At 32.6% G+C, this 24,794-nt stretch overlaps 4 protein-coding genes across 4 annotated transcripts; all 4 read left to right on the top strand.

Moving 5' to 3' along the window:
* Window positions 1-2,434: 2,434 nt before the first annotated feature.
* Window positions 2,435-9,879, top strand: LOC123655473 (spondin-1-like). Its single transcript, XM_045591257.1, has 10 exons — window positions 2,435-2,743; window positions 2,818-3,029; window positions 4,145-4,336; window positions 4,705-4,911; window positions 4,987-5,244; window positions 5,525-5,708; window positions 6,146-6,278; window positions 7,179-7,350; window positions 7,837-7,954; window positions 9,748-9,879. Exons 1-10 carry the CDS (start codon window positions 2,566-2,568, stop codon window positions 9,825-9,827), a joined length of 1,734 nt encoding a protein of 577 aa, XP_045447213.1. The 5' UTR covers window positions 2,435-2,565; the 3' UTR covers window positions 9,828-9,879.
* Window positions 9,880-11,146: 1,267 nt separating this feature from the next.
* On the top strand, window positions 11,147-18,931 carry LOC123655548 (spondin-2-like). The gene is made up of 11 exons (XM_045591319.1): window positions 11,147-11,249; window positions 11,418-11,594; window positions 12,006-12,220; window positions 12,526-12,717; window positions 14,288-14,494; window positions 15,275-15,529; window positions 16,327-16,492; window positions 16,608-16,662; window positions 17,255-17,423; window positions 18,149-18,251; window positions 18,720-18,931. Exons 1-11 carry the CDS (start codon window positions 11,225-11,227, stop codon window positions 18,764-18,766), a joined length of 1,611 nt encoding a protein of 536 aa, XP_045447275.1. The 5' UTR covers window positions 11,147-11,224; the 3' UTR covers window positions 18,767-18,931.
* Window positions 18,932-19,614: 683 nt separating this feature from the next.
* LOC123655549 lies at window positions 19,615-20,306 on the top strand. Its single transcript, XM_045591320.1, has 2 exons — window positions 19,615-19,889; window positions 20,176-20,306. The coding sequence occupies exons 1-2, from the start codon at window positions 19,760-19,762 to the stop codon at window positions 20,304-20,306; spliced, it is 261 nt and encodes an 86-aa protein (XP_045447276.1). The 5' UTR covers window positions 19,615-19,759.
* A 10-nt stretch (window positions 20,307-20,316) lies between these two features.
* On the top strand, window positions 20,317-22,619 carry LOC123655550 (tubulin-specific chaperone C). The gene is made up of 3 exons (XM_045591321.1): window positions 20,317-20,418; window positions 21,368-21,461; window positions 21,521-22,619. Exons 1-3 carry the CDS (start codon window positions 20,317-20,319, stop codon window positions 22,492-22,494), a joined length of 1,170 nt encoding a protein of 389 aa, XP_045447277.1. The 3' UTR covers window positions 22,495-22,619.
* Window positions 22,620-24,794: the final 2,175 nt, after the last annotated feature.

Here is a 24,794-nt window from a genome sequence, read left to right as displayed (position 1 = left end):
AGTGATTAAGAACTTTGATAAAAAAAAACGACATCTGTTGACATGATCGTGGTGGGTATTAATCAGATATGAATGATTAGAATTATTGGCATCTAAATTTATTGTTTTATTTTGATTTTTAAAATAAAGCTCTTACCTACTAAAAACGCTATTTACTAACCCGATTGAATAATTTTGTAACCCTACATCTATAATCTATAATCTATAATAATATATATAAAAGCGAAAGGTCACTCACTCATCACGAAATCTCCGAAACTATAACACGTACAAACTTGAAATTTGGCAAGTAGGCTCCTTATAAGACGTAGGCATCCGCTAAGAACGGATTTTACAAAACTCGACCCCTAAGGGGGTAAAACGGGGGTTGGAAGTTTGTATGAAAGTCCTATGTTTTTGAAGTAAGAGACTTGAAATTCAAAATGTAAGCTTTATAGATGGTGAAAAGGTGTCCAAATAATGTATCCTTAGAAATCAACTCCTTTTTGGGGTTAAAACGGGGGATGGTAGGTTGACTCACTGATCACGAAATCTCCGAAACTATAACACCTACAAACTTGAAATTTAGCAAGTAGGCTCCTTATAGGGCGTAAACTACCGCTAAGAATGAATTTTACGAAACTCGACCCCTAAGGGGGTAAAACGGGGGTTGAAAGTTTGTATGAAAATCCTATGTTTTAGAAGTAAGAGACTTGAAATTTAAAATGTATACTCTATAGATAGCGAGAAGGTGTCTAAATAATGTATCTTTAGAAATCAATACCCTTTTGGGGTTAAAACGGGGGATGGTAGGTTGACTCACTCATCACGAAATCTCCGAAACTATAACACCTAAAAACTTAAAATTTGGCAGGATGGCTCCTTATAAGGCGTAGACATCTGCTAAGAACGGATTTTACAAAATTGGACCCCTAAGGGGGTAAAAGGGGGGTTGGAAGTTTTGTGTGAAAGTCCCATGTTTTTGAAGTAAGAGACTTGAAATTTAAAATGTATGCTCTATAGATGGTGAGAAGATGTCCAAATAATGCATCGTAATCTATATGTATATATCTTCTATACATATATATATTAAAGTGAAAGGTCATTCACTCTTCACGAAATCTCCAAACTATAACACCTACAAACTTGAAATTTGGCAGGTAGGCTCCTTATAAGACGTAAGTATCCGCTAAGAACGAATTTTATGAAACTCGACCCCTAAGGTGATAAAACGGGGGTTGGAAGTTTGTATGAAAGTCCTATGTTTTTGAAGTAAGAGACTTGAAATTTAAAATGTATGCTCTATAGATGTTGAGAAGTGTTCAAATAATGTATCTTTAGAAATCAACTCCCTTTTGGGGTTAAAATGGGGTATGGTAGGTTGACTCACTCATCACGAAATCTCTGAAACTATAACAGCTACAAACTCGAAATTTTGCAGATAGGTTCCTTATAAGGCGTAAACATCCGCTGAGAACGGATTTTACGAAACTCGATCCATAAGGGGATAAAACGGGGGTTGGAAGTTTATATGAAAGTCATATGTTATTAAGGTAAGAGACTTGAAATTTAAAATGTATGCTCTATAGATGGCGAGGAAGTGTCCAAATAATACATCGTAATCTATATATATAAAAGAGAAAGGTCACTGATTGACATCACGAGAACTCAAAAACCGCTGGATGGTCCATCCATCCAAGATGGACAAAGATGAAATTTGGCAGGGAGGTAGATTATAGTTAGTAGACGTCCGCTAAGAACGAATTTTGCGATATTCCATCGCTAAGGGGGTTTAATTGGGGTTGATAGTTTGTATGAAACATATACAGTAGCAACAAGTTCGCCTGATAGGCTATTCATACTGCAGCCTGAAAATAAAACTAAAAATGTGGTGTATAGAGAGGTTTTATAAAAATAACTATTAAATTATACTAAATTGTGCCTTTAAAAAAGTTACTCAGACTGATAAGCATTTCAAGTGACTGAAATAAAATAAATAATTTGCGTTAAGCATCTTAATAGTAATGCATATCTTCATAACTACGCGGACGTAGTCGCGGGCAACAGTTAGTGTATTATAAAACAAAGTTCCCAAAAGCGTATGTGACCGATTCCCTCAAAATCTACTTAACGGATTTTCATGCGGTTTCACAAATGGAGAGAGGGCTTCAAGAGGAAGGTTTACGGAACGGCAAAGCCGATTTTGATGAGAGTTTCACTGGAAGTTTGCCGGGAAAACTTTGTGACAAACTGATTTCAACGCGGGCGAAGCCGCGGGCACAGCTAGTTTTAGTATAATTTTATGCTCTTTCATAGAAACTCGGTTAAACTCTTCCAGTTATCCACAATAGAATTAGGTCAATTGTCTAGGTTGTATTAATATGTAAGGCAACACGACCACTGAATTAGTTATGTGATATCATTAAAGGGCACTTCTATGTTTTAATTGTTTCATTTATAGAACAATTCTCGTAATAACGTATTGTGTTGTTCTAAATTATAAGTTAAGAGCTTACTAAATATTTGACTATATGCTTTTAAAAGAAATTTTATTTTAAAATCGAGTTTTAAATTTTGTATAACGTGATGATCATAATATTTTTTACTGTTTTGTTATTCTTAAATGTCGGTCAAGAGGTATTCGGTTTTCGTTGCGATAGACGTCCGTATGGAACAACCACACAATCATCAGACCCAGACGGTCGATTTAAATTATTAGTGGAGAATACTGACGAGAGCTACATACCTGATCAACTCTATACGGGTGAGCTTTCTTGAAATAAAGAAACGTTTTTGTAATTTTTAATCATATTGCATAAAAATATTATTTCGATTTAGTAAAAATTACGGAAACGGACGGTGAATCGAGATTCACTGAGTTCATGATATCAGCGGAAGGAGAAATGAAAGCTGATCCTGTAAACACGAGAAAAATGATGCTCCTCTTTCCTGGAGAATTGCGACCACAGGATCCCTTTAGCGCGAAGTTCAGCAGTCGCTGTTTATATTCCGTCGAACACGCTATATCATCTCCTAAGTCATTTGTTGAAGTATGTATGACTTTCTGAGTTTTCAGTAATTATTAATAGGTTTATTAAAAATATACTTGATCTAAATTTATGTTCAACGTTTTAGAAGAAAAATTAATCATTACTACACAGACGTTTTTTTAAATATTGTCAGTTTGCTTATCTCCCAGTTTACAGGTTTTTATAAATAACTAGCTGTACTCTGCGCGCGTTGCTACGTTTTTTTTTTTGGTCTTACCAACTCAGAGACCTTTATGGGCTCATGCACAAAACTTTGCTGAAGAATATGACATGATTAAATGCATAGTTTACGATTATATAAAACACATTCTATAGAAAGCGTCACCGACAAATATTTGTTTTCATATATTATATAGATTTAGGTTCTGTTGGAGCGCCTATCAGTTTTGGGAAGCAATTACTCTCAATCTTGTAATTTTGTATGCGCTTGTCAATTTTTAATTTACCGTCATTTTAAATTTTATATTTTTCATTGCCTTTGTTACACATCGCGCGTTACTTCGTGGCATTATTAAACTTCCTAAACTCTTCTACTAATCCTTCTAAGTTCTAACTAGTTGGTTAACAACAAAAATGTTACTAGCTTGTGTTCATAATAATTTATCTGTTATAGGGAATCACAAGTATTACACAATGGTCGTAAAACTAGAATCGAGATATACGTACCTACATGCGATTTCAGTACATAGGTACTCGTAAAAACCTAACCCTGCTTTTAAATTCGTGATTTTTCGGTTATTATAGACGTGTCTTATCTACTGTATCACTTTCACTCCATTGCATATCTATACAAATAAATAAAATTGAAGTGTCTGTTTGTAATATTAAAATAACTGCTTTTTACTAAATGTATATGGATGTATACACGGTACATATAACAAAATAAAATTTTTTACAATTTTTGTCTGTCTGTTTTTCTGTTTGTTCCGGCTAGTCTCTGAAACGGCCGGACCGATTTTGACGAGACTTTCACTGGCTGACTTTATTTTACAAATTTATTTATTTTTTAACTCTGAGAACTGAACAATAACTTTTTTATTAAATTCCACGCGGACGAAGTTGCGAGCACAGCTAGTATAAATATAAATGTATAGTTATTTATTAGTATGGTTTAGGTATATTGGCAAGCTCCGCCTTCTGGCAACGGTTGCGTTACATTGCGGGCAATGGTGGCCGAACATCAAGATGTGTGGTACGAAGATGGTTTTCCGTTATCTCTGCGACTATGTGAGGATCTGCGTCAACCGGACGACGCCACTCCTCAACTTAATCTTGACTGTGACACTTGTGATGAGGCGAAATATGAGGTAATGTGTGTAATGTGTGTGTGTGTGTGTGTGTGTGTGTGTGTGTGTGTGTATGTTGTGTGTTTTTATGAGTCCTTGTCTCTTTAACGCTAAATAATCTATGTCACGTTTTTATGTACCGTGTCCACTTAAAATCAATTCTTCTACTAAATACTTATACGAAATTTGGGATCATTGCTAACGTGGGCATTGTTTGTTGTTATAGCTAAATCATTTGAGTACACGCGAACTGAATAACATAAAGAAAGAAAGAAAATAAATTCTATTAACTAAAATATTTGCATTATTTATTACATGTTTTTTATATGGAGAATATAAATGAGTAGGTAGCTAATTGAGTAAAATATTAAAAAAAAAATCTATTTCAGCTAACATTTACGGGTACTTGGTCCCGAAACACACATCCACGTTTCTACCCAGAGAATGACTGGATACCACGATACAGCGACTTAGTAGGGGCTTCACATGCCGCTGATTATATACTATGGGCTCCTGGCACTTTAGTTAGTGAGGGTTTTAGAGAATTTGCTGAACATGCCAATGGCAGTAAGTTAGAAGGTGAAATTAGAGAAAAGGTATAAACCTAAGCTTTTTTGGTGTATAAATCTAGTTAGCTTTTAATAATCTTTCATGTTTTTTTTTTACTATAGATTGGTGATGGAGTTCGTACTCTTATTAAAGGCAAAGGACATGGTTATCGCAAAATGTCCGATCCAACTTACGCTTTCTTTCGGACAGATAAAACCAACCATCTGGTAACGGTCGCCGTTGCATTGCATCCGTCTCCTGATTGGTTTCTAGGAGTGACAAGGTTTGAGCTCTGTCAAAAAGGCAACATGTGGTTAGAGGAAAGAGAATTGAATTTGTATCTATGGGATGCGGGAACTGATAGCGGAGTATCATATGAAGTTAGTTTGTTTTCTTACTTTTCTTCATGTTACGTATTTCGTTTTAACGTTCTCTTGCGTAACTTTTTTTTCTACAACTCAATTTAATTGTTTGGGTGAGTCTAGATAGATTGCTTTTGTGATAACTATTTGGCTAAAATCATATTTATATTACAAAAGTTCCTTGCAGAATTGAGATATTAAAAAAAAATACAATGCAAAGTTTTAAGACATAGTTGCTCATCGAGCCTGCTCGTGTATAATAAAACAAATAAAAATTTGTCTTACTTTTATCTTTTAGTCACCAAATATCGAAACTTTTCCACAAGACGCCGTGTCTAGAGTCCAAACAAGTTCGTACGACAAAAATTCGCCTTTTTATGAAATGGACATGAAAGACCTCCATCCTTTCGGTAAACTTCTTATCAAACTGATTAGAACTTATCAGAAGGAATGCAAAGAAGAGAAAGAAGAGGAAACTACTCGTAAGTTGGTTTTTCAATTTAGATGAATGTTTTTAACAAGGAAGCTATTAAAAGTAGTGAAAGATTATTTTCTCTCACATTCTTTTATAAATTGACTTCTTATTTAATTCAGATTCGATTACGAAAATATTTTATGTTTATGTATATTAGTAATTAATAAAGATAATCATCGCCACTTTTAATTCATTCAATTTGATTATGTTAGCATAATTATGTTAGCGTATATAAATTTAAATATTAAAATAATATATTATGGTTTGACTGGAAGAGACCTCTTTTAGAAATAAGTTCGCCCTTGCCAACTTCCTATATTATAATGACTATTGTAAAGTTACTTAGTGTAATAAAGAATATATAATTTGTAATAAGATTGAACAGTGAAATTGAATATAAGGCTTACACATTATTGCAATAAATATTTTTGTGTGATTATATAGAAGAAGCAGTAACATCAACTGATGAACCTGTAACTACAGAAGCAATAGAAGGGGAAGAAAAAGAAGATGAAAGTGATAAAGAAAAAAATGAAGATAAAGATGAAGACAAAGGCGAACCTGACAGTCCCTCCAGGTACCAAAACACAGATCTAGCTAGCGGACGTCGGGGGTGAGATTTACTATAATATGAACACATGTAATCATCATTAAATGTCATAAATCATCCTGAACATAAGGTCGAAAAGGACTTAAGAGTTATTAATTTCATAGAATTAGCTAATCGCATGTACATTGTCATTAGAATTATCATGTTAATTGATAAGATCTTATCGAAGATAAAATTGAAAAAAGAAATTAATACTTACAAATAGCTTTATTGGTGTTACACTCTGTATTCTTTCTCCTATAATTAAATAACGTATCTAATTTAGAAGCAAGTAAAGTCAACGACTTATCAAAATTAAAGTTGTGTAATTGGCCACATAGATATCCTATCCATAGGTTTGGGAGAGTTTAGCAATCTGCAAAAATTCTGTCTGTCTGAATTCTCTACAGGGCATCATCAAATTTTGTTCCAAGCAATGGCGATATTCGATATTATTAAGTACAGAACTCAAATTTACTTTTAAATGATGAATTTATTTGTTTAAAAATGTGATCAAGCGCATAAAAAATCGTGGTTTTAGTATTTTACCTTACAATTGGACAGTTTTTATTAAATAAGGTTCACGTTACTACTGAAGTAATATAACTAGCTCGTAGCGTATTTTAAAATTTAACACCTTGGGCCATTTTAATTTTGTCGTCCATAAAATAAAAACAACCGTAAAGGTAAAATGTAAGCATTAGGGAATTAACATTACGGAAAAAAATCGGTTATTTGCATTGAAAATTTTCGGTTGACCTTTTTTTAGATCGCCCATTCTATAATGCCGTATTTCGACTGACTTGTTTTAGTTATCCATTGTTGTAATTTGATGCAGTTATAGGATTTGGAAAAAAACTTCGTCTGAAAACGTGATTTAATTTCCAGCGAAGCTGCAATAGTGACAGATCCGGATTCATCCGAAGACTGCCCGATGTCGCAATGGCAGGAATGGAGCCAATGTGGTGGTGCTTGTGAGAATGGTAAAATTGTGGGATACAAGTGGCGAGAAAGATATCATCTTGTAGATGGCATTCCAGTAGAGAAATATGATCCTGACGTGAGTTATTGTATCAATTTATTTTAGAAGTTACTTAGAATATGCGATTGGAGTTGTCCTATAGATTTACTGAAGTTTGTTCACGTGACTATGTTCTGGTGTAACGAGTTACGATATTTATATTAATCTCTCTGTTTATTTCTGGTGTGAATATTTGTTCTTACGATTTGTCACTTATTCAATGTGTGTTGAAATCCTGATTGTTATCTGTACTTATTATGCCAAGTAATAATATTTCTTAAAAGAGAATATAACCGCCAGCTCGAGTGTAGTTCGCTATTTGGTACCAACCTTTCTAAAAAAATATTTACAAACCTATTTCGGTTCAGTTCAAAGGAGAAATTATTCTGTAGATTTTTGAGAATTTGCTATTAGACGTTATAATGTGTTGTTCTTATTCAGATTTATTTTTTAAACATATCAACTAAGTATGGGCAAGAAAAAATTAAATATAAATAATAAAGTTTTCGAAACATTACCATCTAGATTGATCCGTCTAGCGTGAAAGAAGTTCCCCGAGTTTGCAAGACCCATTACGAAGACTTCGAGAGAGAAGAGTGCGAAGACGATTGTCCAGATCATGAAGAGGAAACTAATTTAACTGGTAGGCAGGGTTCGGGGACGTTAGACCTAACTATCTAAAATACTTTCGATTCTACAAGGACTTACCGCGATTATAGTGGTGTGAGGCATGAAAGTAGTTCCGAAATATTAATTTCATAAACAATTTACAATGCATGCATTTTTACAATACACGATCGATATCATGACCCTGAAACAAGTGCGCACGATTTTTAATTGAGTGCAAAAAAGGAGGAGGTTATAATTCTTATTATATATTACTAGCGGAGGATACACACAGAAAAAGTCTCTATTTCACGACACTATTATTTTTAATTAAACTAGTGGCACAGGTACTGAAGGTAGTGTCATTAAAAAAATGTATCAGGCGTGATAATTGTTTCGTAATGTAATATCGGCTTCACAGACGCTGACGGGTCAGAGCTTATCCCCGAAAATCATTATTGTGTTTGCTCGCAAACAAAAAAAAACGACTTGAGTTACATTGACAAGTACTCGTAATACAACGCCTACGTTACGACCCTAAAAAATTGTTAAGTAAGTAGGTACGCGTTATCAAAGATTACTCAAAAAGTAGTGATCCGATCTCGATCTCGGTCGATTAAATTAAAAATCATCAACATCGATTAATCCAGTGGAAAGTTATCGGGTATAATATATTCGAGAATATAATATTTTCAAGAATCTGTATGTTGTCTACATTACTGCACAGTGCAACTATCTTGGCCTGCTATGTAACATTAGTTCTCACTATCACAGGTTGGCTCAAAGAGATCTCTTCTAGAGATAAGTCCACCGTTGCTAACTAAATTTGTATACAAATAACTGTATTTTTTTAAGTGCAATAAATAATATATTACACAAAGTAAGTCGACGAAAAAATAGCCAAGCAAATACGCATTATCAGATATAACTCGAAAAGTCCTTGCCAGATCTCAATTAAATTTGAATGAGACCACATGATACGCAACACCTTTCGATTAAAAAAAAAATCATCGAAATCAGTCCATCATACATAAAAAAATGCAATCGAATTGAGAACCTCCTCCTTTTTGGAAGTCGGTTCAAAAGTTTTCATAGTGACCGTTAAAGTTTAAAAACTTATATATATATAACCTAAAATATTCCTGGCTTTTTGTACAAAAACAGTTTTACATAGGATCTTCAAAAGTAATTTTAACGCTTACAGTAGTTTCCTAGCAGTTCTGTAACACGTCCAACCACATACAATGGTTAAGATTAAATAACGTAGAGCAGGCATTTCAGCAGTATAGCAGTGTACTGTGTGGCTACGGTACTAAAGAATATAGCCACCCCCTCTCTTCCCGTGGGTGTCGTAAGAGGCGACTAAGGGATAACACAGTGCCGCTACCACCTTGGAACTTGAAAAGCCGACCGATGGCGAGATAACCATCCAACAGCTGGCTTTGAAATACACAGGCCGAAGACGGGCAGCAGCGTCTTCGGTGCGACAAAGTCAGTAAGTACTGCGGTCACCAACCCGCCTGCTCAGCGTGGTGACTATGGGCAAAATACACGAGTTCACGCTATTTTTGGCGTAAACTTGTGGAGGCCTATGTCCAGTAGTGGACTGTAAAGGCTGTAATGATGAGGCATTTCAGCAGTACCTGCCTAATTTTTCTACAGGGCACAAGTGTAAAATATATGTACTGAATCCTGTCTACAAAAATCAAAAATTTACGTGTTAAGTTTAAACTAGAATTGAAACACGTATCTTTCTAAACATAATTAGTAAATATGAAATTTCTAACTTTTAAATATTTCGGTATTATACTCGTAATTTATTTATTTTAGCTGAAAGAAGAGTGATGTCAAAAGTCGCACCCGGCTACGGTTGGAACTCCAAAAGTCATCTGAAGAGGACATATTTTTAGTATTTTTTATTGGTGATATTTAATCAGAGGCAATAATATATTTATTATATAATAAGATATATCTATTAAATTGTACCAAATATTATTTTTAGACATTATTATTTTTATTGTAAAATTAAAAATATACGCATCTAAATTACTAAACAATTTTTTTTTCTTCTGTTATTGCAAAAATGATGTTTGCGTGAAGGAAAAACTTGGGGTGTAGCACATAATAATAGTTATAATAACTTTTTTGTCTCCCCTCTTTCTTTTATAATATAAAAGAAACTTTTTTGTCTCCCCTCTTTCTTTTATAACTTTTTTGTCTCCCCTCTTTCTTTTATAATATAAAAGAAAGAGGGGAGACAAAAAAGTTATTATAACTATTATTATGTGCTACACCCCAAGTTTTTCCTTCACGCAAACATCCCAACGTTATTCTATATCTATTACATATGAAAGAAATTTCGTAATAACAACACATCTGTTACATATTCAAGAGAATGGTTCTTTTCAATCTAATCATATAGGTAGTTCACAGTTTACCTACAGACGAACAACAAGTTATATACATAGTATAATAATAATGTACATATACATAGTATAATAATAATGTGAACTCATATATTATGTAGGTAACAACTTTTGATAATTTAAAAAGTAATATTAACAACTTGGGGATTATCTATTAATCACGTGAAACGCGATGGGGGAAGGAGGAGTGGCACGGAAAAGGGGCTGTTGTGAGACATCACGTATATTTCGTTGTACAAGTGTTTTCTAAAACAAAAATTAATGTCATAATGTCTGTCTGGAGATGTGTATCACGATGCTTAATTTTAGTATTTAAAAATATTATTCAGCAATTTTTAATATAAGTAAGTATATACCTATGCACAGAAATAATAAACCTGATTATTGTGTACATGGGGAATTGTCTAAAACCTCACATCGCCAGGGTAAGAGGTTAAAAAGTTACTAAAAAAGTGACGTAATTAAGGTTGATCCAGCTATTGAGCAGAATATTACTTGCTGTACCCTATCTTGGTAATTTTTAACTGCTTAGGTACTATCTATCTATTAAATTGTTTCCGAATTTAAACCCAAGAAAATTATTTCCAGTTCAATTATGTAAATAATTAAGCATATCTATTAATTAACACCCATTTGTGAATGAATGATGGGTGTAATTTTATGTAATTTATTACATCAAATTTGTATATGACTCGTGCGCATTATATTTACTGTGATAAGGTTGAAAGTCGTGTGACATGTAAAAAGAAGTTAAGAGATGTAATTCAACGCATTACGGGTTTAACACTAATTAATTTAGATCCAGTCGAGAGGCGACAATTGACCGACATAGTCAGCTCAAATTCCCGCACTGATCCTGTTCGTTTGAGTACATTTTTAAAATGAAATTATTATTTCGATTAAAAGGTAAGATTATTTTATAAACATTTTAAAATATAACACGAAATAGACAACTGTTTTATTATAATTCTCTTTAACTATACAACAGGAAGTAAAAGCGCTTAAAACTTTTTTCATCATAGTTTATGAATTGTTAAATAATTTATTTTATTATAATTTAAAAATATTCATTAGGACTTCCCTTGCAAAAGCTATGGTGTTTGATGATGGTTATACAGTTTTGTCACTGTGAGTCATGTGATCGAAGGCCACTAGGAACGAAGACAGACCCTCTTCCACCCGACAATCGGTTTCAAATCGAAATCATTGGAATCAGCGACAAAATGTACATCCCTAATAGACAGTACACAGGTAAGATACAAAATTGAACTTAAAATGTAACGCAAGTTTAACATCCCTAAAACCTATATGATGCCAAGGATGGAAATTACCGATAGGATAGATATATCGATACTTTTTGAACTAATAATTTCGATACAAATTTGTCAAAGAAAAAGTGATCTATTTGTACTTACGTATATAATTTTTATTCTGTAAGAAACTATGTAGACTATTTTAAATATTTTTATTTTTGTTATATAGGTACTTATTTTGTATACATTGCCAGGATCCTGTCGTTATATTTATGGACGAGAAAGAACTTAAGGTGTTGAATCAGATAGCTTAACAATACACTACAGTACAATTCTTTAAAAACTCCCATACGGTATGGTCTTTCAATCGTTATCTACCATTTTTTCAACAATCATTTACGCTTTCTAGTTCGACTATTTGCATCTGACGATATTTCTACGTTTATTGCTTTCACGATATCGGCCCTCGAAGATACGAAACCAAATGAAAAAAATCGTCGAAAACCAATCCCATTGAACGCTGGTATTATTTACGCACCATCAAACTCTACTGATTCTAGACTGAGTTTGACATGCAATAACACTGTTATACAAACTGATATCACACCGAAAACTTCTGTACAGGTAATATTACTTTATTCAAACTGCTTAGAATGAAATTAAGAATGTGATTCTTCCTATATCTATTTTACTACGACTACTAAGAGACTTACCGATGTTTTAATTATTTTTATTCAAATTACATTTTATATTATTATTACGTTTTAAATTTTATGAAGAATGTTTGGTATATTTAAATATTTTTACCTTGGCACAAGAATAAAGTTCACCTGTACTAAAAATTACTCTAATTTTACGATTGATTTTACCTAATGATTAGGTACAAATATCACGTAAAATATCTCTATGTCTGTCCCATATTCTCTTAGGTAAAGTGGCGTGCACCACCAAAAGATAATAAGTGCGTAATCATATACGCACTGCTCGCTGTAAAACCAGATGTTTGGTACAGTTCCGAAGGTCCACTGTCGAAACAGGTGTGTGAGGATCGGCGGAACATGGAAGACATACAGCCAATGCAGAACGATAACTGTACAAGTTGTGAGGACGCTATGTATCTTGTAAATATCTAAAAAATATTTATATTTAGACGAATTTCGTTTGATAAGCGTGTATCTCGCGCTTAAATTTAATTTAATAAAAGGAGTTAGCTTTAGACCGACTGAAGTAAAACTTCTGCACAATAGGCCTGCACTGTATCTATACAAATAAACAAAATTAGAATGTCTGTTTCACTTCACTCTTCACTTCAGCGTATCGCAGTCCACTGCTGGACATAGGACTCCACGAGTTCGCGCCAAAAATGGTGTGAACTCATGTATGTTGCCCATAGTCACCACGCTGGGCAGGCGGGTTGGTGACCGCAGGGCTGGCTTTGTCGCACCGAAGACACTGCTGCCCGTCTTCAGTCTGTATTTCAAAGTCAGCTGTTGGACAGTTATCCCGCCATCGGTCGGCTTTTTGAGTTCCAAGGTGGTAGTGGAACTGTATTATCCCTTAGTCGCCTCTTACGACACCCACGGGAAGAGAGCGGGTGGCTACATTTTTTACTGCCGTAACCACACAGCAGGAATGTCTGTTTGTAATATTCAAATAACCGCTTTTTACTAAATGCATATGGATGTATATACACGGTACATATAGCTAAATAACATTTTTTACAATTTTTGTCTGTCTGTCTGTCTGTCTGTTTGTTCCGGTTAATCTCTGAAACGGCTGGACTGATTTTGACGGGACTTTTACTGGCCGATAGCTGATATAATACGGAGAAGCTTAGACTACTTTTATTTAAGAAATATTTATTTTATAACTCTGCGAACAGAACAATAACTTTTTTGTTAAATTCCACGCGGACGAAGTCGCAGTCACAGGTAGTCTTAAATATACGAAACGTAATGGGTATGAGAGAAAGAGAGAATGAAAATATGTGTTCGTACCTCTCTCTCTTGCTCCGGTCACGTAGCTTGATCACATTTTTTATAATGGTATCGTCACTCATTCATCAGCTTACTCCCCAAGTCAAGAGCGCGTAACGAAATTTTATTTGAAAAAAAAACAAACGAGTGTGCGTTAAGCCACACGACCGAATTAAAACTTTTTTAATTGCCCCTACAGTAATATACGCAACGTAACGCTCTTTCTTTCTATCTTCACTAATTTATATCTTCCTCTTAACTTACGCTCGCGTCATCTGACCACACTTTTCGTAACGCTCTCGTCACGCATGCACCAGCTTGCTCCCCAAGTCAAGCGTACGTAAAGAAGTTTTACTTCAAAAGAACTTCGATATGTGTCGTTAGATAATTAGGTACAAGTAACGCTAATACGTGTACGGAACACGTAACGGTGTAGGGAACACGTAATAACGTAAACGATATTACGTGTTCCCTAATTGTATATAATTTATTAGTAGGTATTTAGGTAGGACACAACATAAAATATCTTGCTCAATATGTGGAGCTACCCGACTGGATAAGTACCACAATATTACACAGCTAATACTTCTCCCAAGTAGTGTTGTGTTCCTGTGGTGAGAAGGGTAACCAGAGCTTCAAGAAGGGTTGGAGATAGGGTGGGCAACGCCTTTTTGCAAATGTACTCTTACGATCCACTAAAACATTTTTGTTTCAGCTAACGTTTGAAGGTATTTGGTCATACAACACACACAGGGAAATGTTTCCAAACGCAAGTGAACTGGCGCGCTTTAGTGACGTTGTAGGCGCATCCCATAACAAGAACTATCAGATTTACAAATTCAATACAGAAGCTAGTGCGGGCTTGAAGATGCTTGTTGAGCAAGGAAATACAACGAAATTAGAAATATTGATTCAAGACGAGGTAATTAAAGATTTACTTTAAATGAGGTGTGACTTTCTACCGTGAACTCAAAGGGGGCACCCAAAAACATAAATGTCCATATTCCCTGATATGAAAATTTATGTTTTTTTGTAAATCAAACTCGCCTTGTGTTTTTTAAATCAAACAGTTATTGTGGCCATACGTTTACTTGTCTTATTCACTTGAGGTTTGATGATGATATTGAAATCATCGAGGATTGCGATTATTTCTTGCATAAACCAGAAAGGAATCTATGAGAGATGAACTAATCTCTTACAATCACATTATTATTATTTTATGTTCATGGTATCCAGATAGTTGAGTAATAGTAAAAGGATATTATTACAACATTTTTTCATTCATTATCATCTGTTTACTCATCTATCCATGCATTTTATTCTGGAATAACTGCGATGGAATTATAAAAAGCAACCAATGACTAACTTTAAATAGGTAAATAAATAAAATGGTAAAACTAAGTTAATGTTTGCGTTTTTTTTTTCTATTTTAATGTGAATATTAAATATGACACTTTGGATTTAACCCCAGGTTCTTAAGGCTGTATATGACTTCATTTATGACACTGACCTAACTCGCTATATTTTAGAAATTCGATCACAAAATTAAATAATAGCGCGAGCGACTTACGACTGCCAGCGTAACAGCCATTTAATGTGATAAATGCGTAAATCCATCTAAAACATTTGTATTTTTTGAGGCACTTTATTTAAATTACTGACTTAACGCTTACATAAATACCAAATTTGTAATTAATTTCAGCTAGGGTCATCTGTCCGATCGATAATAAAAGCATTAGGACAACCGAAACCAAACATGTTAACTCATGCAACTTTCCGCGTAACAAGGGAACACCATTTAGTGTCGTTGGTTACTGCTATCATACCATCTCCAGACTGGTTTCTTGGAGTGTCTAATATGGAATTATGTGAAGTTACTACGACTAAATGGGCACCGAGCTTAACTTTCAATTTGTATGCTTTAGACGCTGGAACTGATAGTGGACTGACTTTTGAGGTAAGAATCTTGTAAAGTAGATTGTGCTTTATGTACCTGTAGTGTAAAGGTCCTAGAATCATTACATATATACTAGTCACCTAGTGTGGAGCAAAAAAAGGGCTAGAGACAAAGGCGAAAAGCTAAATGTGGTAAACAATTTCCGGTATAAAAAAAATTATGGTGTTTTTTATTTTACACGTTTTTTATGCAATGAACAGCTCTTTTTTAACCGACTTCAAAAAAGGAGGAGGTTAGTCAGTTCGACCGTATATATTTTTTTATGTATGTTCGGGGATAACTTTGTCGTTTATGAATTGATTTTGATAATTCTTTTTTTGTTGTAAAAGAAATATTCCTGGTGTGGTGCCATGATAAGGAAACCAGGATCTGATGATGGGATTCCAGAGAAATCGAGAGAAAGAGGAAAACCCTTGAAAATCCACATAACTTTATACTGGGTGCACCGATTTTGATGATTTTTAATTTAATCGAAAGCCGATGTTCACCATGTGGTCACATTTAAATTTCATCGAGATCTGATTACAACTTTTGGAGTAATCTTTGATAATGCGTATTTACTTGACTATTTTTTTTTCAACCTACGTTGTATTACTTGTCGATATAATTGAAGTCAGTTTTTTTTCGTTTGCCTGCAAACACAATTATTAACTATATATTTTGGAAAAAAGCATTACAACTATACTTTTCTTTATCTTCTATGCATAGTATAATGTACTCTATTTTTTTTTAATTAAACTTTACTTAAGTTACAAGTAAATCCCAATTTTTTTAATTTTCCTTAATTTAAATTGTAGTCTCCAAATGAAGACACAATGCCACCTCAGGCCATCAAATCGGCCGATATAAATAAGTTACTTCCAAAGGAACAGTTGAAGCCTTTTGCGAAATTACATTTTAATCTGATGAGGACATACTTCACTCCTGAATGCACAAATGAATTACCTGATCAAGAAAGAAAAGGTGATATTAAGGGATTTTTGACAAAACAAATCATTTAGTAGTTATACATATTCAAAATATTTCGTTACATTTTGTCAGAGTAATGAAAGGCTTTAATATAATTTTAATTTTTTAGAAGAGGAAAAAGAACCTGAATCTACCGAAGTATCGTCTGCAGCTACACCAGAACGGTAAGTATTTAGCTATCAAAAAATATCTATATACCTAAAAGTGTCTTCTATTTAAGAAAACTTAATGATTGAATGAAGAAATTTTATTAAAAGTTTTGTCCTCCTTCACAACTAACGCCTTGGAGACGTTTTTTAATTATCTTCTAAACCAATACCTACTATGTAGTGAAGTAAATTACCACATTATTTAACAAGAAATATAAACGTATTACGGTGTGTATTTTCTTTATACTTAATGCGGCTAAAAATATTTTGTTGTGCAATTTTCAGAGAAATAAAGACAGAGCAAGGTATACTCGTTGGTATGAGACAAACTTTTAATTACGTTCTTATGAGTTGGTAAACAGGCGTGTTACCAGATTTTTTTTTAAATCAGACGAATTAAAACGAAATTAAGTATACATACGGTAAAAAAGTTTATTAATCAAAGAAATTATTGCCCAATCGTAAGACATAAAATACAACAAAAAACGAAGTTTCCCAAACCTTGCTATTAGGCAGTTTGATCGTGGTGATGAGATCTATCATAAACTTACCGCCAAAAAATACTTCAAATAATAAAAAACGAGATAGCATTTAATTTATTTTGCAGTGAAGAGCCGGGTCCAGATGTGAGTTCCACTGAAGATTGTCCCATGACTACTTGGGAAGAGTGGTTGTCGTGCGAAGGCGAGTGCTCTGAAGGTCGCCTGAGAGGTTATCAATCGCGTTTCCGTTACCACCTTATAGATGGCGTCGCGGTCGGAAAATATAGTGATAATGTAAGTTATTAAAATATTTTTTGTAATTATTTGCCGTTATTACTTTTTTATGTTTTAGAGGAAACTTTATAGTCTTTGCTCAGAGGTATTTAGTATTTACATGTAGTTTTAATTACAAGCTAAATATTTCTCAATTATAAACAAAAAGAAGTTTTATGAACACTTTAAATATAATTGAAGTAAAACTTCTTTATTCACGCTTCACTTGGGGAGTTAGCTGGTGAATGTGTGACGAGAGGGTTACGAAAAGCATGATCGTGCGAGGCAAACGGAACTTGAAAGGGAGATATAGGTTAGTGAAGATAGAAAGAGAGAGAGTTACGTTTCGTAAGTTTTACTTTAGTCGGGAGGTCTAAACGACACTCGTTTTTTATTATTCATTTGTTTTAACGAAATATTTTTTTTTGGTTGTTTTTTTTTTTTTAATACAAAATTAAAATATCTTTTCTCTTTTGCTGGTGTCATAATGATATTAAATAATGTTATTTTTTGGTTTCTACTAAGCCGAAAGAATATTAGGTATTTAATAATTGTTGTTATTTTGTATTTTTGTTGTTATTATAAACTTAGGTAGTATATAGCAGTGCAATACACTGTTAAAAATTGTAACAATATATAATATATCCGTTATGAAATATTTTATGATATTGTAGAGTTGTAGACAATCATATACTATAAATATCACGAACAAGCGATTCAGGTATTTAAACAAATAAATTGTTTAGAGTCCATCTTCTGAAGAAAAAGAAGTGCCACAAAATTGTGCAGATAATTATCCAGATATGGAAACAAGAGGTTGTGAAGAAGGTTGTGAGGAAGAGGATAAAGGTATTTTGTTTTCAATATATATTTAATAATATAATTTTCTATTCATAATAACTTATACGTACATTACACCTACATAACCCCCATTTGAAGGAACCTAGTTAGGTACCTTAATCTTAATTTATATATATATAAATTACGCGTCACGTTATTTGTTCGCCACGGACGCCCTAAACTACTTAATCGATTTTAATCAAATTTGCGCACCATGTGCAGTTTAATCCAATTTGAAAGATAGTCTATATTTTATTTCGATATATATAATTATTATATTCAAGAAAAAAAATAAGGCGGTACGAAGTTCGCCAGGTCCACTAGTATATTATATACTTAACAGGATTTTTCAAATTATTTAAGGTTTAAATATGGTATTATCTGAAAGTCGCGAATATATCGAATACAAGGAGAAAAATCTTATTCGTGTTCTTCTATTATGTATCATATTTATTTTAAGCAATGTTATCTTTACAGTTTCCGCTGACAGAAGAACGTGGTATGAGCAGGAGGGGAATATTTAAATAAGTTGTAAATAAAATGTCAATAACAAAATATAGGTCACTATAAATAATATGAAGTCTATTGAAACAATATATTGATTTCTTCACTCTTTATGAACTACTTAAATTATATCTACTGATTATAAAGATTATATTTATACAATAAAAAAGTTAAACACTTGCAAATGTTGTTCTTATTTTTGAAAAAATTTATTATATAACTTTTAGTATCATAGATATTAAGGACAAAGTTCTGTATATTTTTAATAAAATGTTTGATATAATGATCAAATTTTTCGAGTATTTATTTAACATTATAACGTGATTTCATATAATAGTACAAATATTTTTTTCCAGTCCGAGTTTTTTCCTTATAAATCTCTTCAACGTGTCTTCTGTGTGTAATCTTGTTGTTAAGTATAATAATTTAACAAAAAAGGCCTACATATTTACATAATATATATACACTAGCTGACTCGGCAAACGTTGTCTTGCCGCTAAACGCTATTTAAACATAGGGGTTGGTGGTAGAAGGGTGAAATTTAGGGTTGTATTTTTCAACGCTAAATCATAATAAAATAAAAAATAAATAATTTAACTAAAAATTAAAAAAAACTGGACTACTCTTAGTGTACTCGTGGTGGACTACCCTTAACATTTAGGGGGATGAAAAATAGATTTTGTTCGATTCTCAGACCTACCCAATATGCACACAAAATTTCATGAGAATCGGTCAAGCAGTTTCGGAGGAGTTTAACTAAGTACAAACACCGCGACACGAGAATTTTATATATTAGAAGAAGATATATATTTCAATAGTAGTACAGATAATACTACTTTTTATACTCTGTGTTTTAACTTCAATTTTTCTTCATTCTTACGTCATCGCAAACGACATTTTGGTTTCGTGAATAAAAGTTTCCATCATTGTTCTTAGTAAGTAAAAACCGAATGAATTAGTTCTTTGGTTTAGTTAAACAAGTATATCGATTTTTTTTCGTTGTAAATGATACTATGCTGGAAAAGAAACCTAAATCTAGACTTAAACGTGTGCTTGGTTTAACTGCGGCTACTATATTCGTTGCCGAATCAATTGGGATCGCTGTCACTTACGGCCTGTGGTACAAATTAAACACTGAAAGAGGTAAGTTAAAAGAATGTATAAGGTAGAAACGTAACATATTGTTTTTTTGTTACTTAAAAGAGATGAATAGTCTTATAAGATAGAAGAAGTATATTAATAATCTCTAAGACTGTATATGTAGAAGCAGTGCTACGTTCACTACAATCTTTTTTAAGGAATTTATCATTCTAAATACATGAGTAATTTCCACTACTCAGATTTTTAGTAATTTTTTTATCACTGTATAGATACGTAACATCACTGGTTAAGTATATACTGCAAATAAAGTATATTGTTTTTTACATAGATTTTCGACTCTATATGTACAAGAATTACAATTGGGTGCTAGAAGGTTACTATCAAGTGGGTGAAAGAGTCGGTGGTCTCAAGACTCGTGAACTTGACACGGCTGTGTGGACTAACGAAGGAAAGATATAAATCCGGTGAGATGAGCATCCTCGCTAGGTCCTTGTTCTGGGTGATCTCCTTCGGGACCCTGGGCTACGGCCTCTTCGCATTTGTCAAACCTGATGATGAACTCCTCAAGAAGGTCATTGGAAATTTAAGTTTTTCTTGAATGTTCTGTGTGGTCACTGATTTGTGGGCTTTTAAAACTAAACTGTATTATAAGATAGTCTGTTTTTTGGGATATTTATGTTCATATATTTATTATGACTACATTAATTTTACAAATATATTTTACATTAAAATAATCTTCAGACTCTGTAATAATAACCTTTTGTTAATATTAAAATGGACTAGTGCCTTTTTTTATTAGTTGGCTTTATAACATGATAAGAGTATAAAAATAGGTTCATATAGATTCCATGTTAGTTAGATATGTGTTTGATACTAATAGTGATGTATTTTATTTATTTCATTGGTATGTCATAACAAATCATCTTTTACCATAATTGCATTATTTTATCATCATTTTTCTTTTATTATCATATGTCCTCAGTCTTAAGCTGAGGCTTTAATTAAGCCTCCGTTTTGGATAATAGCGTTAAGCATATTCAACTAATTCATATTAAAATTTTTGTGTTGTTTTAATTCATTTTCATTATTTGATTTTGGTTTTATCACTCCATGAGTTCAAATCACATTGTCTGGTTCTTAAATGTTTTATTATAAAATTACAACTTTCAGTAGTTGTCATGGGATCTGTTTTTGGGTGGTGGTTATAATAAAATGTTAAACAAATATAACCATACTGTTTAAAATTTAATCTCATTTTTAGAAAATTATGTTAAAAGAAGAAAAAATCAACGAAGCTGAACCTCGACTTACTAGTCTTTATATATTATCTTATCTGATAATTTTTAAAAAATCTAATCTTTTAATTTGTATTAAAAGAAAAATCAGTGTCCAACACAAAATCTCTTGTGACTTTTCATCAAGTTTGATTTTAAAGTAAACAATTATTTTACTGATTCAAGTACATTAATATAGTGATATTTTTTTCATACATAAATAACAAAATCCTTATTTTATTTCAGTTTGATGAAGAATCTAAATTTACTGATGCCAGAAAAGTATCTCATGCCACAATAGCTGTACTAAAAGAAGCGGCTAATCCCCAATCTGATATTAATAAGAAAATAGACGATTTGCTCAAGAAAGGAAAATGAGTGACAAAAATGCTGTTCTTGAGCGTCTGAGTAGGCGTGATGCTCAACGTTTAGAAAAGCTACAGAAAGCACATAAAGCAAGGGAGGAAGTCGATGCCACAAATGAAAATGAAGATTATTTCTCTGTAGCGTTCAAAGTGAGATCTGAAAATATTGAACAATTGCTCTCTCACATACCCACACTCGAAACAAATGTGTTGCCTCAACATTTTGATAACATCAAACGAGAAGTCAATGAATTACAGAAGTTTGTGGTAACTTCTTCCTTTTTCCTAAAAGAGTTCAATATGCGAAAATATTTAGGTATTGTACAAAATTTACAAACAAAATGTTATGAGTTAGAAGATAGATATGTTCCTAGAAAGAAATTTGGTTTTACTAGAAAAAAGCTACCCAAATCGCTGAGTCAAAAACAGAATTCAATGGATGAAAACGACGGAGCTGGAAAGACAGATAGCAATAAATGGGACGAAAAAGTGTTTGGATTTGACTCAAAAGAAGATAAGGTTTTATCTTTAGAAAACGATGAGTTATTCCAACGAGACGTTGCTCTACGTAATTTGAAAAACTGTACAGTTGGTCTGAGAGGTGTGATGGGGACGTTACACATAACTAACTTGGATAACTGTATAGTGCTATCAGGACCAGTTACGTCATCTGTTTTTATAGAAAAATGCACGAATTGCAAAATTGTTACCGCTTGTCAGCAGCTACGAATGCATAGTTCCATTAAATGTGACATATATTTGCATGTAACGAGTAAAGGCATTGTAGAGGATTGTAGTGACATCCGAACTGCACCTTATAATTTACATTATGAAGATTTAGAAAAACATTTCAATATGTCGTCACTAGATAGGAATAACAACAATTGGGATAGATTAGATGATTTCAACTGGCTAGCACCAGATGTACCCTCTCCTAATTGGTCAATACTTGACGCCTCACAACAAATATGTGATTGGGGCGATTGGTGGTCTAAAACACCCTTATAAATTTATCATTTCCATCATTGTTTATACACTTCTATTAAATAACCTGTATTCAAATTAAATTTTTTAACTACCCAAGATTCCAGAATAAAAAAATAAAAAAATTAACCAATGCAGCGCAGGCTTTACAAAAAAAAAAAACTAGTTTTCTTATAATTTTTTAATATCTAAGGTATCACATGTAATGATCTTAATATAATTAATAATTGAATTAAGACTTGCTTTGTATTCTTTAAAATTTTGTTGAGTTAAGTCTGTCAAGTAAATTTTTTATGTAGATAGATATACAAACATAACATGCATAGTTAACACATTATAGATGCTTTTATTGATTAAAATATTATTTATGAATTAAAATTTTTTGTAAACTTTTGAAGTTTTATTATATATGCTATATGCTGCTTACTGACACATCGCACATTGTCTCTTTTCAGAATATTTATTTTAAAGGGAGGAGGTTCTTAATTCGATGGATTTTTTTTTGTTTCCTCATAACTTTTTACTGGATGCACTCTTATTTTTTTTATTGAAAGCTAGTGCTTGTCATGTTGTAAATTTAGTTGAGATCTGATGAGTACTTGTTGAGTATTTTTTTTGTCTACCTATGTTGTATTCCTAAACTTGTCGATGTAAATTGAAGTCGTTTTGTTTTCGTTTGGAAGCAAACACAATTATAAAAAACAAACTATGTATTTAATTAAAAACAGTCTAATCGGACCTTACACCTTTTTTTTATTATATTACATAGGCCTTCCCAAGTTCGCGCCAGACATCTCGGTTTTCCGCAATCCTCATCCAGCCTACACAGGCAATCTTATGTAGATCGTCGGTCCAGCGGGCCGGAGGACGTCCCACTCTGTGTTTGTCAAGACGCGGTCTCCACAACAGGACCCGTCCACTCCAAAGGCCATCGGTCCTGCGACACAGATGACCAGCCCACTGCCACTTCAAATTGCTAATTCTATGGGCTATGTCGGTTACTTTCGTCGCGGATAGTCTCATTTCTAATTTTATCTTTGAGAGAAACTCCAAGCATAGCCCGTTCCATTGCATGTTGAGCGACTTTGTAGATCAGTACGCTCGACAGTGTCTTCGACTCCGTATGTTTTCGACGCATTGCTCGTAGACTTATTTTCAGGGCTTTAATTATATTAATTCTAGCCGATTTAGTGTAAAATTTCCAGAAAAAACGCATTATTCTATATCTTTATCTTTTGACGAGACCATTTACAAATTAAAATCAAACTAAACATGTATCCCCCGCTCCACCTTCACAAACAAATATTTAAATATACATAAAACAGTGATAATTACTAGGGTAAAAATTAAAAATACATAAACAATAAATACTTATTTATTACATAAGGAAAATACATAGATAACTTATTGGAATACATCCCTAAGTCTTTCACGAATAAATCGTTGGCATAAAATAAACCTAAAATTGAAACCATTATAAATTCGTAATATCGAACACTTATACATAACGAAATAAAACTATTTATTATATTACATTGAAATTACAAGGACACGTAAAAAAAATACCAAAGTTTAAGTATTAGAAACATTCTTAATTTTATTTATCAATGAACTAATGATTTGAATTATAATTTTAAATGGTAATATTCTAGAATACTAAGACATTTTTTTTTCTAGCTGCAAATTACTACAATTTTCTATTCAGACTTATTAGAATAGCATTTTTCTATTTATCCAAAACTATGTGCGCATAAATCAGTCGAGACCAGTTATTTGAGAATGAAAAATGAATAAGTACATCTATAAATAATATATTTTTTGAATTATTTAAATGAATATGTTATTAGAACAGAGAAAAATATTTAATAAAATCAGTTAAACTTAAAAAAAAGTTTGATTTTCTTTTACTTTTTATTTAATTTTAAAAATACCAACAAAATAAGAAAGAAAATTTATAATTTAAGATTGTCATTTTTATGATATAAACACGTTCAAAAAAGTAGAATCGATACAGTTATTTGTCACTGAACAGACAAGATAATACCATCTTATTGCTTAAAATATTTGTCAAATATAGTCATATGGTTGTTTAATAATATTAGGAAGCTTATAAAATAACTTATAATCATATACTACAGAAATAAATTTACAATTTAAATACTTTTTCTATTAATTATTTATAAGTTATAACTATACATAATGTCTAGATTAGATGCAATGGAAACTATTATAATTAATTAAGAGATGACAAAATAATTGAATTTAAAAAGCAATGAATGTGTAGATTTCAACACAATATTTAGAAAATTGTCAGTTTACAAGCC

Source organism: Melitaea cinxia, chromosome 8, assembly GCF_905220565.1.
Source record: "Melitaea cinxia chromosome 8, ilMelCinx1.1, whole genome shotgun sequence".
Taxonomy (NCBI): Eukaryota; Metazoa; Arthropoda; class Insecta; order Lepidoptera; family Nymphalidae; genus Melitaea; species Melitaea cinxia.
This window is presented reverse-complemented; position numbering and strand designations above follow the sequence as displayed.

Coding starts and splice junctions, on each gene's coding strand:
- LOC123655473 (XM_045591257.1), top strand. CDS start 2,566: ATGATCATAATATTTTTTACTGTTTTGTTATTCTTAAATGTCGGTCAA. Junction 4,337..4,704: donor GTGATGAGGCGAAATATGAG/GTAATGTGTGTA, acceptor AATCTATTTCAG/CTAACATTTACGGGTACTTG. Junction 6,279..7,178: donor GAACCTGACAGTCCCTCCAG/GTACCAAAACAC, acceptor TTTAATTTCCAG/CGAAGCTGCAATAGTGACAG.
- LOC123655548 (XM_045591319.1), top strand. CDS start 11,225: ATGAAATTATTATTTCGATTAAAAG. Junction 16,663..17,254: donor TCTGCAGCTACACCAGAACG/GTAAGTATTTAG, acceptor TTTATTTTGCAG/TGAAGAGCCGGGTCCAGATG. Junction 18,252..18,719: donor TTGTGAGGAAGAGGATAAAG/GTATTTTGTTTT, acceptor TTATCTTTACAG/TTTCCGCTGACAGAAGAACG.
- LOC123655549 (XM_045591320.1), top strand. CDS start 19,760: ATGCTGGAAAAGAAACCTAAATCTAGACTTAAACGTGTGCTTGGTTTA. Junction 19,890..20,175: donor CAAATTAAACACTGAAAGAG/GTAAGTTAAAAG, acceptor TTTTTTACATAG/ATTTTCGACTCTATATGTAC.
- LOC123655550 (XM_045591321.1), top strand. CDS start 20,317: ATGAGCATCCTCGCTAGGTCCTTGTTCTGGGTGATCTCCTTCGGGACC. Junction 20,419..21,367: donor ATGATGAACTCCTCAAGAAG/GTCATTGGAAAT, acceptor ATTTTATTTCAG/TTTGATGAAGAATCTAAATT. Junction 21,462..21,520: donor TAATCCCCAATCTGATATTA/ATAAGAAAATAG, acceptor ATGCTGTTCTTG/AGCGTCTGAGTAGGCGTGAT.